The sequence below is a fragment of the Cibotium barometz genome, chromosome 26, assembly GCF_041138505.1.
Source record: "Cibotium barometz isolate CiBa-2024 chromosome 26, ASM4113850v1, whole genome shotgun sequence".
In the NCBI taxonomy this organism is placed as follows: domain Eukaryota; kingdom Viridiplantae; phylum Streptophyta; class Polypodiopsida; order Cyatheales; family Cibotiaceae; genus Cibotium; species Cibotium barometz.
The window spans coordinates 355,632-372,766 of NC_141071.1; the positions used below are offsets into that span (position 1 = coordinate 355,632).

At 39.5% G+C, this 17,135-nt stretch overlaps 1 protein-coding gene across 1 annotated transcript in view; it reads left to right on the forward strand.

Moving 5' to 3' along the window:
- Window positions 1-8,832: 8,832 nt before the first annotated feature.
- The window catches only part of LOC147623543 (uncharacterized), a 30,756-nt gene continuing 22,453 nt past the window's right edge, over window positions 8,833-17,135 (forward strand). Inside the window, exon 1 of the mRNA XM_086820071.1 lies at window positions 8,833-9,832. Coding sequence (XP_086676197.1) covers window positions 8,945-9,832 — 888 coding nt within the window. The 5' untranslated portion in view covers window positions 8,833-8,944. The remainder of the gene's footprint in view (window positions 9,833-17,135) is intronic.

Here is a 17,135-nt window from a genome sequence, read left to right on the forward strand (position 1 = left end):
GGTTTCTCTTTTGCTACTATGAGTAGCGATTATAATAGTAAAATTTCATTATCTAATAGCAAAGTCGCTGCTCAGCAGCGCGATCCTATTTTCGCGATCCTATTTTGTAGTAAAAGTAGCAGTATTTCTAGCAGCGAAATAGCCCTGATATTTTCCAAAATGTGTAGTTATAAAAACACACTGCTATTTTCGCTACTATACCCTCATTTTATTATAGTGACAGTTCTTTAGATTCTCCATGCCTACTTCATGGTATTCTTATGCTAGTAAAATCCCTCATAAAGCTTTATAGTACTTATGCTACACCTCCTATATGTTATAATACCTTCCAAATTAGGTTTCTACATCACATTTATGCTTGTCGGCATTGAAAACAAGCCCAATTCTAGGCGTGGGGAAGAAGGGATTTTGGGGGCCTTCTCACAATACCTTATAGCACATCAACCTCAAGTTTTTGCAATTCTACAAGTAGGTGATCTAACCCTTGTCATATTTTAAAATTTTGGAAGTATCATAGTCCTTTTTATATAATTTTGTGCTTGTAAATCAATTTCAATTATTTTTACTTCTCTATCAATCAACACCAAAAAGAATTAATATTTAAATCAATTAAATATGACCTTTGTGACCATAGAAAGCTATTATTATCCAATTCAATAATTCTAACTCCATTATAAGTTATTTGTAGTCAACAATAGATTTAGAAATTTTAAATAGCAAACCTTTGTAAGGGACATCTTCTTTTAGTCTATGTATAAATTAATTGTGCTGTAAACCTTAGGATAAAAACCTTAGGCTATGTTTTGATAATTTAAATTAGATAACCCTAGGATTAGCATTGTTAGTAAATATAATTATCCTTAGGTTACCCTATATACATATTAAACTTGGAAAATTAAAATTTAGAGGGTTATCTAGGGATTTATTTAATTAATTAATTTATGCACCATAAAATAAGCACACAAATGTAACTTTTATCCCGTTTCACATGTAGAATTTTTAGATCTTCTCCTTAGATGAAATGTGTAAATTTTGGGTTAAAAGTCTTAAAATTAATCCTAAATCTAGCAAGATTGGTGAGAAAAAGAATTTAGGCTAAGCTTAGAACTAGGTTAATTTATGCTCAAATTGGGCAAAAACCTACTAGTGCACCCTTGACATACCATAACCTTGTCTATAAGAACCCTTATGGTGATAAGTGAAAAGAGAAGATTTTTCACACTAAAATATCTAGGACTAGGAGAGAATGGCCATAAACCTTGAAAAAATCTAACCATTTTAGAGAGAGAATATATATCATTTATGGACTTTACTTCTAAAAAAATTGGATTAAAGGAAGACTTAAAGAAAGGGTAGAAATGCACATGGAACCAAATTTAGAGGAGAATGGTGTAAGGAAAGAACTTTAAATCCCTCTAGTAGGAATCTAGAGAGAGATAATGTGGACCTAGAGAGAGAAAATTAACTATTGATAATTGATGATTCCATAGATTAAGTTTAAGAAAAGTTTACAATTAAAAGGAAATTATATGAATCAAGACCATTATAGAAAGGATAGGAGTGTTGAAATGATTTATAAATTTTGTATAAAAATCGACCCAAACATTGGTGCTGAGTTTATCTAAATGTCAGATGGACTTTTCTAAGGATAAGAATAACCTTATGACAAGCTCTCACAAGTTTGGGACTACCTCGGTGAATCTCATAAACCCAAACTTTACGTGGAAAGTTAGAAGCATCAAGAATATAATTATTACATTGGATCAAGACCTTAGAATAAAGAATGGAATATGATCTTTTAAATATGAGTTAGGTCCTAGCTATAGCCTCGAGAAATAGAGAAATTGAAAATACATCTAGAACACCTATGACTTTAGAGGAGATGTCTTAGGATTAATTCAGGACTATAGTTAGAAATGGCCCTTAGAGATTGGAATATGATCTTTTAAATAGGTCTTAGGGCCTAGCTATAATCTTGAGAAATAGAGAAATTCAAAATACATGTAGAAGGCCTATGACTTTAGAGGAAATATCTTAGGATTAATTAAGGGTTATAGTTAGAAATGACCCTTGGAGACCTAGTGCCTATGGCTTAAGGGACATATGAATTTAGGAACTCATGTAGAAGGCCTATGAATTTAGAGGAAATATTTAAGGGTTATAGTTAGAAATGACCCTTGGAGACTTAGTGCCTATGGCTTAAGGGAAAAATGAATTTAGGAATTCAAAGGACCAAGAAGGCTTGAACAAGGACTTGTCAGTTCGGGAAATGCATTCGTCGGAGATTTGACGAAGAACCAAGATTGTCTCATCAAAGTGTGCGATGGTTTATCCCGTTTTGTGATGCATACATGATGCATGGTTGCTTGATCATGTTTGATACTTGTTTGGATATTATTTATTGAAATATTGTTTGTTGTGGAACTTGTGAAGGTATCACCACACAAGCTAATGTGATGTTGAGTGGATGTCACCCGAGTTTCAATTCTATCACCAAAGAATGGTCCCCCGTTGAGACCTTAATCCATCTCGGTGGATGTGGGTGTGCTTCTATCATACCTAGTGTGAGGATAGAGGTGGCTCCTAAGTGTCATTGAGTGAGGAATGGTGATGGACGTACTTGTTAGTCTCTAGACACTGGTGTAATCATGACATGGAGTGTTCTTGGGAATGGTATGGCCATCAAAAGCAACTCCCATCGATGTGGATGCAAGGGGGCTCCTTGCTGGATGATAGCACAAGTTGGAGTGCTCGGGCTCGGTGGTGCATATCTTCTTGGTCCGAGGAGGCATGGTGTGAGGAGATATTTTGGATATATGTGACATTATTTTATCTGATAGATGGATAGTATTTTAGAGTTTCATTATGATTTTTAGTATGTATGTTTTTTCAATACATTTTGATGTATAAAAACTTTAAGTTCAAATGTCATTTTTCAAAATACTTGTATATCGTGGAATTCACACATGATATATTTTTCATTACTTCAATTAGGTGTGTGAGTAATAAACTAAAAATATCAATTTTATGGGTGTGTGGGTTCATGCTAGCTCCATGGGCCTAGTGGTAGGGCGGCATGCTAGATCTAGAGGATTGGATGGGGTCTAGGTTGTGCCTATGGATCTTGTCAAAGAGTAGAAAATGGATACACCACTAGAAAGCGAGTGGCAGGGTGGACTTGAATAAGCAGGTGCTTATGAGACCCGAATAAGCAGGATGGACTTGAATAGGCATGAGATTATGAGACACAAATAAGCAGGTGCTTATGAGACCTCTCATAAACACGTGCGAGAGCTTTGACAAATGTATAGTGCATCTCATAAGGAGGTCCCTCATTCAGCTACAACAAGCTAAGCCCAACAATTACTTTTGTATTTCCTAAAGTATAACATTCAATTATTGATTATTGTATTCTTTGATCCTTAGAGGAGATATCGCCAGGCAAAGAGTGGATAGACCGAGAGAGAGATCATAGGTGTGCTTAGAAGATTGTACAGTGCATTGTAATCCATTCATTCATTAGATTCTACATCATTCTGGCATAGAGCTAGGAGAGAGTTGGTCATTGAAGCTGGTGTACATGTAGTAAAGAAAAGTTCTAGGTAAGACATTTCTACCCTGTACCATTGATACGTTAATGCAATACTAAGTTCTCTACCTAATCTAAAGCTCCTTGTGACCCAAATAAGCAGGTGCTTAATTATGAGACCCAAAAAAACAGGTGCTTTATGAGACCCAAATAATCAGGTGCTTATGAGACCAAAAATTTGTTTAAAAATTGGGTAAATCGAGAAATTTGTTTGAAAAACTTAGAAAAAAATAGATAAATTATGAAATTAGACTCTAGGAAATGATGGAGTCAATTTAAAGGTGTAGATATTATTTTATTTTCATGATCAAGGAGTAAGACAATATGTGTTGTAAGCGCTATATATAGCCACCAATTGCCTCTTACTTGTGAGAATCGTAAAGGGACATGTGCAAGAGGAATCATAGGTATTTCTTGGTGTAAGGATTTTTTGGCAAATGCGAGATGCATAATGATGTTAGTTAGCCAGACACTAGGCCATTGCATATCATGCCCCTAGGTGGGACTCTCTACCAATATATGTAGATGTCATTTCTATACTTTGGGAAGATGTATTTTATTGTAGATAGGGGGCAGGGGTCCTCATTGGTATCCAAGCTAAGGTTATTTATTGAGAGATTAGAGTGTAAAGTAGAGCATAGATTTTAGTCGATTGCACCATGCCCATTGACAATATTAATGATAGTACAAATGGGGTGGTCATGTATATATACCAAAATAAGCCATTATTGAGGCTAATCACTTGAATATGAGAAATTACCCTTTCTTAGCTAATCTAAGGTTAATCTAGAATAATCCAAGGCTAATCTAGATGTTGCTTTTTTCCAGATTTAGAGAGGCAAGGAAGTGAGAGTGTGTAAGAGAGAGGGCATAGAGAGTGAAAGAGAGAAAGATAGATAGATAGATTTAGAGAGAGAGAGAGAGAGAGGGCATAGAGAGGGCATAGAGAGTGAAAGAGAGAAAGATAGATAGATAGATAGAGAGAGAGAGAGAGAGAGAGAGAGAGAGAGAGAGAGAGATTACAAGAGGAGGGGTATGTATGCATGCATGTTAGAGAGGTAGAGAGTGCTAGAGCCTTGAGAGAGTGTAAGAAGGAATCTCTAGAAAGAGTGAAAGATTGAGATTTTAGAAAATTGCTTTTGCCACTTTTAAAACCGCACCAGAAATTGTTTGCCAAAAAATATCCCCCTTTGTGAAGTTTTGCAGTTGCAAAAATTATGTGATGATCTTTCTCTCTCTTTTCAAATTAATTTATTTTTATAAGGATACTTTGAGATCTAACATGTCAAATTTCATGGTGGAACAAAGCATGTGGTAGTTGTTTCTAAGGGAGAAAGTATTGGATGGCGTCATTAACTTAAAGTTTACAAATGTGGAAGATCAACTTGCATATAATTTTGCATAAGTATTGTTAAAGAAGAAACTTGCAAAGTTTTCAATCAGTGCACATATTCAACCTAAGCATGAGGGAGAGTGCTGAAAGTAGAGGGAATCTTAGGTTATAGTACAAGTTAGCTATTTGTGTGTAATCTCAAGCAAAAAAAGTGCTTAGTACTCTAGCACATTAAGGAATTCTAGCATCACTCCACAACTTTCAACTATCTTTATGCCACCCATGATGATTTTCAATCATCAACTAGGTGCTATTAGTGTATTATTTTGTGCCCTCCTTTGTTTGCATCCCAATTCTTTGAAGAAGAGCTTATATCCCCAAAACATAAATGCTTCCTTATTCTATTGGTGATTCTAAGAGGTTTCTTGTAATTTTCTCTATTAATAATACTAGTTTTTTGATATGTGCATGCACAATTGTTCATGAGGACTCTTTTCTTAATATGTAATCATAAAACTCAATTTAATGACTTTAAAGCTATCTTTTCTATTTGTCACTTCTTGACAAGAAATGATAGTTTCACATGTGTTTGGGTAGTAGGTAAGCTAAGTTGATATACATTCTACCACCATCTACCTTATGTATTTTGTATTTGCTTGCTTTCTTGGAATGAAGTTGTGCTTGCTCTCTAATTTTAGTTGACAAATTTCTACAAGGCAAGAAGTTATGGGGTTTGGTGACGACTCAAAAGTAGCAACCGGCTCAAGATAAATTAAAAGAATGCAATTTGAGACATCTACTAAAACCAAAAATCTTCAAACAAAGCAAGAGTTTAATGACATTTAGAATAAGAATCTTAACATTATTGACTATGTAATCTTCAAGATTAGATGCATATTTGTGGAATAGATAGGAAGTATTGAAGTCAAGGTTTGATTACATCATCTTCAAAGATAAGCTTTGATGATGATGATCTCATCCTTCCTAAATTGCATTGTCTAGGAATGGATTTTAAGCCCATTGAAATATCTATATTAGTTAGAAAGAAACATCTAAGATTCCAAAAACTTATCTCTCTACTCTCATTGACAAGAGGCATCATGATCTAGCAGGGCATCTAAGTAAGCCTTTGTAGGAATAGGGGAAAGTGGAAATACAAGAGGAGGTCAAGGACATGGCACATTTAGGAAGCAAAATTCTGACTCAAACTAAGGCTAGTCAACATGGATAGAATGCAAGCTAGTCATATAGACAACTATACATAGAGGTAAAGAGCATGTCAAAGGAAGAGGAAGTTTTTATACACACAAATAACTAGAAACTTAAATTCTCGGGGGGTGCACTATTAAGAAATCCTATGTATCACATGTGTTCAAGGAGCATTTAAAAAACCTAGATACTTTTGTAAATGAAATGACCCCTTTTTTTCATAAACTTATAGTTTTTTTTAATTCCCTCTTGTAAATGTAATTGTGTAACTTTATTAAATTAATAAACTCCTCCAAATAAACCCATGTGCTACATTTATATATTTTTAGGTGAAGCCCCTGGGCTTCCATTATTGTGGGATGCCCAAACATTTGGTTAAATAATATAGGAAGGCATTGATGTTAGGAAGACTTCTCACTAAACTATGCATTTACTTCATAGGGGGATGTAGTAGAGAACCCAAAGCATGAGTACAAAGTGGGTGCAATAGGTATATAGTAGATTGTTCAAGATGGAAGTAGCTATAAGATTAGGTGAAAATTGTAGATTTGGAAATTTGGCACAAAAGAGTTGCACATGCAAACATGAAGAGTCTAAAAAGCACACAAGAACTTGGGCTAGTTATAGGGTTGCACAAGTTTAAGGTGACCAAGGGGTTTATCATGCATGGTAGATAGGTAAGGAAGCTATGCAAATTCTTAAAAAAAGACCTTTAGAGCTTATACATGTAGATGTGTGAGGCCTAACTTACGCTACCTAACTACATTTTAATAGGTTGCACAAGTTTAAGGTGACCATGGAGTTTGTCATGCATGATAGCTAGGTAAAGAATCTATGCAAATTCTGAAAGGAAGACCTTTGGAGCTTATACATGTAGATAAGTGAGGCCCAACTTAGGCTACCTAAGTAAGTGGATGACATTTTTATGTGTTATTACTAAACCTACACTTGCCAACTTCAAAGCTTTGCATGTTGTTGTTGGTTATTTGACTGTTAGATTACACATTGGAAATGATCATTTGGTTGGAAAGTTAATTGTATCATCTATAGGGGAACAATAGGTACCGCTTGGACAAGGATGGTCAAAGATACCCAATGCAACATCAAATGTAGTGCTAAGAGTGCAAAATTGAAACTATTAAAGGGAGAAACTACTGTCTTGTTGTGTGAAGGGAGACCCAAACCACAAGTTTTCTCACCTAGCCATGTGGTCAAAGAATTAATTTCCCTGACTTCATCAATGATAGCCATTCCACACAAAGTCCCAATCTTAACATCAAACAACCTCACTATTTTGAGGAGACCACAACTGAACTTTAAGTCATCTCTCTAGCTACAACAAAATCTTCCATCCACAACCATTCAAACACTGAATATACCCTTATTTATGGAAAATGTCTAAAGCATTGAAACACTGAATATACCCTTATTTATGGAAAATGTCTAAAGCATTGAAACCTATACCATTGAAACCCCTTCATGGACAATCATAAAAAAATATAGCCTAACCTCTCCAATAAAAGGCACCATGGCTTACTAGTCATTGAAGCACAATCATTAGGTGCCTAAGAATCCGATAGTTAGTCAATGCTATTACCATGTCTATATAAATACCTAGATTTCGAAAAGACCATTACATTGAGCAAACAAGCAATCTATTAAAAACAAGATAGGTACCAAACCAACACCATAACAATGGTTGGTATTACTAAAAGCTCAAGGTTACTAAGAAGGTCACCCACCATGGATTTGGTTGCCTTAAACTCAAGCTTGTAAACCAACACCATAACAATGGTTGGTATTACTAAAAGCTCAAGGTTACTAAGAAGGTCACCCACCATGGATTTGGTTGCCTTAAACTCAAGCTTGTAAATCACATAATAGGACAAGTAGCAACAACGAAAAATTGACTCTGCTTGCATCAAACAACATAGATTGGTACCTAAGCATAATCTTCAAGCTCAAGGTTCATGTCAAGGGGAAAATTTATCACCCACCATTGATAAAATCTAGAAAACAACTTCCAATGACAAACCATATGAGAGATCCACAATAGCACTTGCCAAAGAATGGTAAGTTCGCACAAGAACATCTTAACCCTAGAGTTTATGAAACACATAATATTCCTATTATAGGAAGAGTAAATGAGCCTATTATGAATACATAAGAATTGGTGTCATGGTACCATAAGACACTATATGGGACCATCCCTATATCTCAAAGCCATTAGTAGAGCTAGTAGGTGAACTTCTCAACTCATCATCTTACTAGTGGGACATATAGAAATCATAAGTGGGGAACCACAAAAACCATGGCATGCTAAACCAGTCATTCCCATAATCCTCCATAGACCTTGGAGTTGTTTGATACCCGCCTAGACAGTGAACTCAATGATGATAGCTTATAGTCTTGCTAAGATAGCCATCATGCGAAGGTACACCAGTAGCCCCACCATCGAGCCAACCAACGATGACACCTCTAGAGATTGCAGATACTATGTGGTGTGGCCAACAACCCACTTTTAAGAAAGATGCGATTTTAACCAATAGTATAAATTGCCGCCCGGAGGTCGATACGTACATCCATTTGGCCCATGGAGCCCAATTAGCTAGCATATATAATGTCTTTCCCTTTCATCATCCGTTATTGCTCTCGACTTTCACGTAATGTAATGGAGAATGGTCCGGACACAGTCCGGATGCACACTTCCATGACAACCTGGTCTGGCGGCATGGTGTGTAAAAGGCACACGAAGACGTTGAGATGGAATGGTTACATTCACGATAGATTGATATAGAGACACACACAGATCCATGCATTCGTCCCCCGCGATTGCTACTGGCTTCGTTTCAGGATCTGGAGGGCGTTTGCTAGAATGCGAGCACCACGATGTGGAGCTGGTGCGCCGGCTCTCTCGCTCTCTCCTCCTCACGCTGGCCACCGCCTGCGTGGAGAAGACCTACGGGGATCCCTTCAAATCCCCTCTCTCTGTTGCCGGCGATGTCAGGAACGAGATGGTCGAGTGCCTCACAAACCAGCAGCCCTATGCAGCATCTTCTTCTTCTGAGATTGCCCCCCCTTTGGACATGTCAGAAGATCTGCTGGACCAATTCGTGCAGTCCAAGACAAGCTTCCTCAGCAGAGTCTCCAGCAAGCTCATGAGCAATGAGATGAAAGAAGACAGGATTGAAGACTTTGTTGAAGAGTTAGATCATACAGAGACATGGATTCCTAGCCAGCGAGAGCAAGTGGCTATGGTGCTCCTCAAGAACTTGGACATCCACAGAAGCTCCGTCTGCAGGATGAGTTTTGACAAAGAGCAGGATCTCGCAGAGCACAAGGGTATATGCCCGCTCCGACCAATAACTTGTGGCAATGAAGGATGTGCCCGTGTCTTCTCAGCCCTGCATGTAGTGGAGCATGATACAGCTTGCCCTTTTAAACTTTTGCGATGTGAGCAGCAGTGTGAAGCTGTAGTTATACGAAGCGAGATGGACAAGCACTGTATCACCATCTGCCCCATGAGACCTGTCAAGTGTCCCTTCTTCCATGTAGGATGCAGCAATATGATACCACAGAGAACCCTAGAGCAGCATTGCCAAGATTCCATGGGCTCCCACCTTATGTATGCAATGCAAATTGTGCAAAAGCAAGAGGTGCTGGTGTCTGTCTTGACACAACGCATTCTGTTGCTAGAAAAGGTAAGAGTTCTCATGTATTCAGCCCATGGTATATCTTCTTTAAGTTTTTCATTTCATGTGTATTTGGATTTTCTGCCATGTGACATGTCTACCTTCATCAAAACTTCACCAAGATACACCTAAATCTCATTGTTGTAACTTTAGTGCATAATTAGCTAGCTTGAACTCTGATAAGATACAGGAGGAGCGATTAACATCTGGTTAATGCACAAGCAGACGTGAGAGCATCCATCATCATGACACATTTTTGGAAGCATTAACGCCAGCATATTACAATTGATGGCTTTCATGAGATTATGCAGAGGCTTAAGTGTTAAGAACTTTCAGAAGGTAGCTGCAGGAAACATGGAGCAGGGAATTGATGCTGGCTTCCTGTTCTTGTCCGGCTTGGTCTGAACCTGTTCTGTTCAAGAACTGGAAGCACCACAATTCCTCCTACACACAATCACCTAGCACTTGATTGGATAATACATTTGGTTATCTTTGAGAAACGTTTCAACAGCTTATGCCACGTTCAAGTTCCTAGGTAGAATTAGCAGGCTTCTTTGTGTCCGAGTTCTACGGATCTGCATACTGCTCCCTTCCTATTGGTATAACTTTATGACGCATTTTATTAATCAACCCTAGTGCAATTATCATCTTCACAACTTTTCCCTCTTGTCACAACTGGCAGTTGTTTAAGAAAACATAAGTAGTTTTTTAGTGCCAATTTAGTGATCCTGATTAGTGAAATTAATAGTAATTCTCTACTGCCAGTCATGGAAACTTGATGTTACATGCATTTAAAAAGTCAATGCATGGAAGTCATCTTTATCATGTAGTGGGCTGCTTGCCTTCAAGTTTTGCTGATTTTTGTTCATAACATCGATGACGCAAGGGTTATTTTGCCTACTCTTATTGTGCTGTAATAGTATCCATTTTTTCAATTTTCTTCAAGGCACGTGTGCTTTAATAGCATTTACCACATTATTAATCTCCTTAATTAAACGTTGCATTGTCATCTTCATCATCTGCATTTCCAAACTTGGCATTGCCTCACTTGAATGTGAGGATTTATTGTCTTCTGATATATTGACTGTTCGTAGATGCCACTTTGCCCATGCTGAGCTATGGTTGCTTCACACTTTTGTCCATTCTTAATGGGTATATTTCCCATGTTGTGAAAATAAAGCCTTCAAATGCAATTGTGTGTGCTGAATGCGTCCCATAGCCACTATGGGTTTATAAGCTAAAGAGAAAGGCAGATGGTCGTGTTGACCGCTACAAGGCTAGACTTGTTGCAAGGGTTATGCTCGGCAGAAGAGCATTGACTATGATGAAACCTTTGCTCCCACATAAAGTTTTGGAGGGTCTTTCAATATGTCTTAAGGGCAATATTGGGAATTCAAATTATGAAGTGTTTCAGTGTGCTCTTGATCCCTTTCATCTAATGCAAATTATAGTTTAAATACGGTTAAATCGGATGCTTGAGAGACAGGCTTTAGAGGGCATCAAGGCAGATTTTGCCGATGTCTTCCTTGCTGAATTGCCTTATGGTTTACCGTGGAGTAGGTTGGTTGATCATAAGATTGATTTGCTTTTGGGGTCTTAGCATGTGAGCATTGCACCTTATAGGATGAGCCAATTGGAAGAGGGATGAGATTGAGCAGAAAATCTAAGGATGAGATAGATACCCACGAGTAAATTTCCCTTGGGAGTTCCAATGCTTTTAAAGTAAAAGGACGGTACTTGGCGGATGTGTGTAAATTATAGAAAGCTAAATAAAGTTACATTTAAGAATAGGTATATCTTCCTAGAGTAGATGATTTGATAGATAGGTTGCAGGGTGTTGTCTATTTTACGAAGATTTGACCTTCATACTGGTTATCACCAGATATGTATATCTGAGGAAGATGTCTTTAAGTCAGGTCTCTGTACGCGGTATGGCTATTATGAGTTTCTCATTTTACCTTTTGGACTCACTCATTCTCTTGTAACTTTTCAGCAGATGATGAATGATCTCTTTGAAGAAGTTCGTTGTGGTATTCTTAGATGATATTTTATTTTATAGTTGTACCCTCGAGGAGCATGTTGAGCATCTTAGGATAGCCTTGGGAATTCTATGATGGGAGTGACTGTATGCTAAACTCTCTAAGTGTGAGTTCTTCTGTAAGGAGCTCTTATACCTAGGCCATCAGATTTCTCGGGATGGTATGAGCATTGATCTTAAGTAGATTCAGAAGGTGTTGCATTGACCGGTTCCTCAAATAGAGGCAACTTTGGGCATTCTTAGGATCCACTGTCTTTCTTAAAAAGTCAGCGAAGGATTATTCGAATCTGACTATTCCTTTCACGAATCTTCTTAAAGGACAGAACGAAAGTCTAATAGTCCTATTACCTGGAATGAGAGGCTTGGTGAGGCTTTTCGTGCTCCCAAGCTCAAGGTGAAGGATGCAGCTATTTTGGCCTTACCGGATCTTGGCAAACCATTTGTGGTTGAGACTGATGCCAGCAATGGGGGTTGTCTTGTTCCAGGGGGGACCGACCTTTGGCATTTGAAAGCAAGAAGCTTGATGATAGCCAGGTCAGGTGACATTGAGGAAAAAGAAATTGCATGCGGTTATACATACATTGAAAATTTGGAGACATTATTTGTATGGATCCAAATTTGTTGTCTTGGTTGACCATGAGTCCATCAAGTACATATGTGATAGACCTGATGTTAACATCTGATTATGCCATGGCGAGAGGCAAGTACATGAAGCATTAAAGAGATTAAGCAAGATTAAACTTAAACTAAAACAGGATGCACTAAAAACTACATCTTGTCAAGCTTATAATTTACATTAAGTATGGGTCCTTTAAATAGGTGAGGCTTCCAAGGTGTCACTTGTACACATCACTGCACACATGTAAGACATTTAAGGGGCTGTTCCCATGTATAAAGAACCCATATACACTTAGCGGTTGTTCACACACTACAACCACTTTATGTAAGCCCTAGTTCACACACTTATACAAATACTCCTTTGACATTGAATTTCCCTAACAAACCCTCCCTCAATGAAAAGGAGATGTGAGGCGACGGTAGCCTATATGGGCCCAGAGCCGACGTAATGATGTCAACTATTGGATGGCAAGCCACACAAACAATCTCCAAAAGGAGCCTCGAACAAGATCTTGCTTTTGCACCAACTTCTACCATGAGTGAGGATGAGACAACGAACGAAGCCCTCCCAAAACTGGAACTTTGTAGAAGAGTGGTGAAGGATGGAGACGTTGAAACATAAAGTGGATGATTGCAGGCAAGGGAAACGAGGTAGAGCAATATGAGAAGTGTGTATAGACTAAACAAACTAGATAAGCCTAAGAACCAATTGAATCAGAAGCCTCAAAAGCACCAACAAGGCTAGTGGTAGTATAGAACAAGGATCTCTAGCTGGATTTACGGGACCAGTGTACAAGAATAGTGAGATTCTAGAGCCAACAAACGTAGAGGTACGAGATCTTCATCAAAACAAGAACTGGAGCATCAAATCAAGACCGATTTCTTCTCATTGCCTAAAAATGTTGGGAGATTGGAGTAGGTTGATGAGACTGCAATTGGACTAGATAGATGGACAAGATTGCCATGATTGTGCTTCACAAGCCTATCTACAACAAAGAACACACACATACACACACTGCCAAATGAACGAGAATCCCATGGTTACTAGGAACTCCAACGGGGTGCCGTAGACGAGACCTGACCAATGTTAGATGGGCACAAGGCAGTGAACATGATTGTCAACGTAGCCTGTAGGTGATGGAGGCATCCTTGTGTGTACAAAAGCGGTTGGGAGTGCCACTTGAAAAGAGAATGCTCAGGTAGCCATGGAAGTAAAGTGCACCAAGTGAATTGACTTGAGAGGTGTAGAATAAGTGGAAGCCTTTGGTGCAAGTGAAATACCACTACTTTAACGTAGAAAGGCTAGAAACCAGATCTCTCCTTGCACACCGAGCTAGCACATGTACTCTTGTTGGGTACTGCAACAAATAGATGGAACTGGTGACAAAATTGCAAACGAGCTGGTTATAGGCAACATGAGCAAGAGTAACAGTTGTGGAGGGACTGGATGGTTGTGAGGTGGACACGAACAGGCCACAGTAACCAGGTTGGATAGTCTAGAAGTTGCAGAGCTGCCGTGGGAGAGGTGGAGCAGAGGTCAGTGGACAGAGAAGACGAAGAGGCCATGAAAAAAGTTCGCCAAAAGAAATATCCCTAGCGGGTTGGAAAACGGGAGCCGTCGGGTGAGCCAAGGTACGATGGGTAGAGATTATGCAAGATTCAGTATAGGAAGAGTAGTTTGAATTGGGTTGTAGATCCTTTGAGTTGGTTTGGGGAGGTGAATCTTTTGAGTTTCACCGGGATTAGTGTTGACTTGTATGATTCCTTGAGTGAGAGGCTTGTGTTGAACTGATGGGCATTTTAGTCAATATTGGGAGCAGGTTGAAGTAGAGAGCTCCACAGTTTTAGACTAGGACTCAGGGGTTATACCATCTGTTAGGGTAGTTGGTAGTCAATACTTGATTTGGAATGGATTATTGTTTCGGGATGATAGAGTCAGTGTACTTGATTGTGTTGAGATTAGGAAAATAATTCTTTATGAATGCTATGACTCTCCTACAACAAGTCATCAGGGGGCCAATATGTTGGATATGAGAGATTGGGGATTTTGGTCCGTGCCCATATCCAGATTACGATATTCCGATTGCCCTGGGGATGTAATGTCTACGCCTAGAATTACCGCTTGCTACACAAGCTAATTGAAAGAGAGATTGTCCAATACATTCTTATGCATGGCAGTGCTTGGACCATAGTAGTCTTACTTCTGCCATGAACAAAGGTCCCTTAGCACCACCACCCAGATGGCATCATGCCCTTTGCCAATCTGTGGCAATCCGACAATGAAATACTTTCCCATTTTCCAAAAGCGATCTCCAAAGGATATAACAACCCTCCAGTCCTAAGGCAATCAGTCTTATTCACTTGACATTGATGATATTTCACCGCATCGTCCTAGACTTCCGCCTTCATCTTAGGTAGTAAAACCTTCGTTTTACCAAATCATAGGTACGTTGTATCCCTAGTGTAGACGTCCCCTACCATGAGGTGCCTGTCCACATGTAACTATTAGGCATAGTCACAAGGGACGGGGGACGGGGACGGGGGACGGGGGACGGCCATAAGTAGGGAACGGGGACGGGGGAGGGAACGACACTCAAAAAATACTTTTTTTTAAATTTTTCTACTCTACACTTATTCTACTTTGGAAGTACATCAAAATGAGCACAAATTTACACTAATATGGTAAGCTTTTGAGTCATATTAATAATTAAGTAGATACAAAATGAGTCATGACTCAAGAGTCAGGAGTCAGGACTAAGCCTTAGGGAGGCAGAATACATGGACGGACTCAAATGAGTCAATGACAAAAAAGTGTTGAAGACTAGAGGGTAGAGGCTAGAGCTAAGTAGTAAGGCCCATGAATCATGATCCATGAATGATCATCCACGTGAAGTGCTCGCCTCATGGTCATGTGTAAACCGGCCTTCAAATAGCAAAGGGCGGTGAAACAAACACTCGCACATAAAACACTTCAACACCATTGAGAACCTAGAAAAGGAAAACAAACAGGGGGAGCTACAGTGCTCCTGCAAATAGTACACGGACACCGATTGGCCCCAAATCGCAGGGGCGCCCCTTGCGGTATTTCTTTAATTGATTATAAGAGCTTTGATTACAATATAAGGCTGGTAATTCAGCCGTCCCAGTAGAACTCCTGAAGCCTGCAAAGAACCTGCATCTGGCTTCTTGTCCACACGGCATCCACAAATGAATCCAGCCATTGTTCACATCGAAAGACTCTCACACATTGAGTCTGCATACAGAAGCTTTCTCCCATGATCAAGGCTGCCACAACCATCCATAGCCTCTCACACTATGAACAGCATCACACCCTGACACATCCAGTGCTTCTGCATCTCAACACAGACTCCCAAACTGTCTCTCAAAAGAGAACTCGCATCACAGCACAGCATAAGATACAGTCGACACACCTGTACAAACCCTCTCTATCTTCCAAGGGTACTATCCATCTCTGACATGGATTCCCTGTCTCCTGTCTTGTCAGTAGCAAGGCTGTACCAAACATGTGTCCATTCCTGTACCCTTTTGCCTGCATGTGACCTATTTCCTGGAGAAACCCAAAAACATGTTTCCTCGTCGAGAAACCTACGACCTGTTTCCACACGAAACCCTTAGGCTTGTTTCCCTTTGAAACTTATGTCCTGTTTCCCATACATCTAGTTACCTGTTCCCTCATGAAACATCTGGCAACATAGAGATTCCCATAACTGTAGGTCCCACTGTTCCTTTCTAGCAGGAAGAAAACAATCTGCTCCATGAGCACGCAGCCATGCGAGCTTGCATCACTCCCATGCCAAGAAACATTACCAAATGACCTGTACTTGCAGCCCAAAACCCAAGTACATAGCTGAATTTGCAGCCAAGCAAAAACAGCCCATAAACAGTCCCGAACCAAAAGCAAAGAGAAGCTGAAAGTTCCATCAGTTGAACGCCATCGACATGATGTCTATGTTCATGGAAAACCAGATCTGGCTTCTTGTCCACACGGCATCCACAAATGAATCCAGCCATTGTTCACATCGAAAGACTCTCACACATTGAGTCTGCATACAGAAGCTTTCTCCCATGATCAAGGCTGCCACAACCATCCATAGCCTCTCACACTATGAACAGCATCACACCCTGACACATCCAGTGCTTCTGCATCTCAACACAGACTCCCAAACTGTCTCTCAAAAGAGAACTCGCATCACAGCACAGCATAAGATACAGTCGACACACCTGTACAAACCCTCTCTATCTTCCAAGGGTACTATCCATCTCTGACATGGATTCCCTGTCTCCTGTCTTGTCAGTAGCAAGGCTGTACCAAACATGTGTCCATTCCTGTACCCTTTTGCCTGCATGTGACCTATTTCCTGGAGAAACCCAAAAACATGTTTCCTCGTCGAGAAACCTACGACCTGTTTCCACACGAAACCCTTAGGCTTGTTTCCCTTTGAAACTTATGTCCTGTTTCCCATACATCTAGTTACCTGTTCCCTCATGAAACATCTGGCAACATAGAGATTCCCATAACTGTAGGTCCCACTGTTCCTTTCTAGCAGGAAGAAAACAATCTGCTCCATGAGCAGGAATCTTCCAACGCTGAAAATGACCCGCGCTCTGATACCATGATAGAATGTGCAGCGGAAG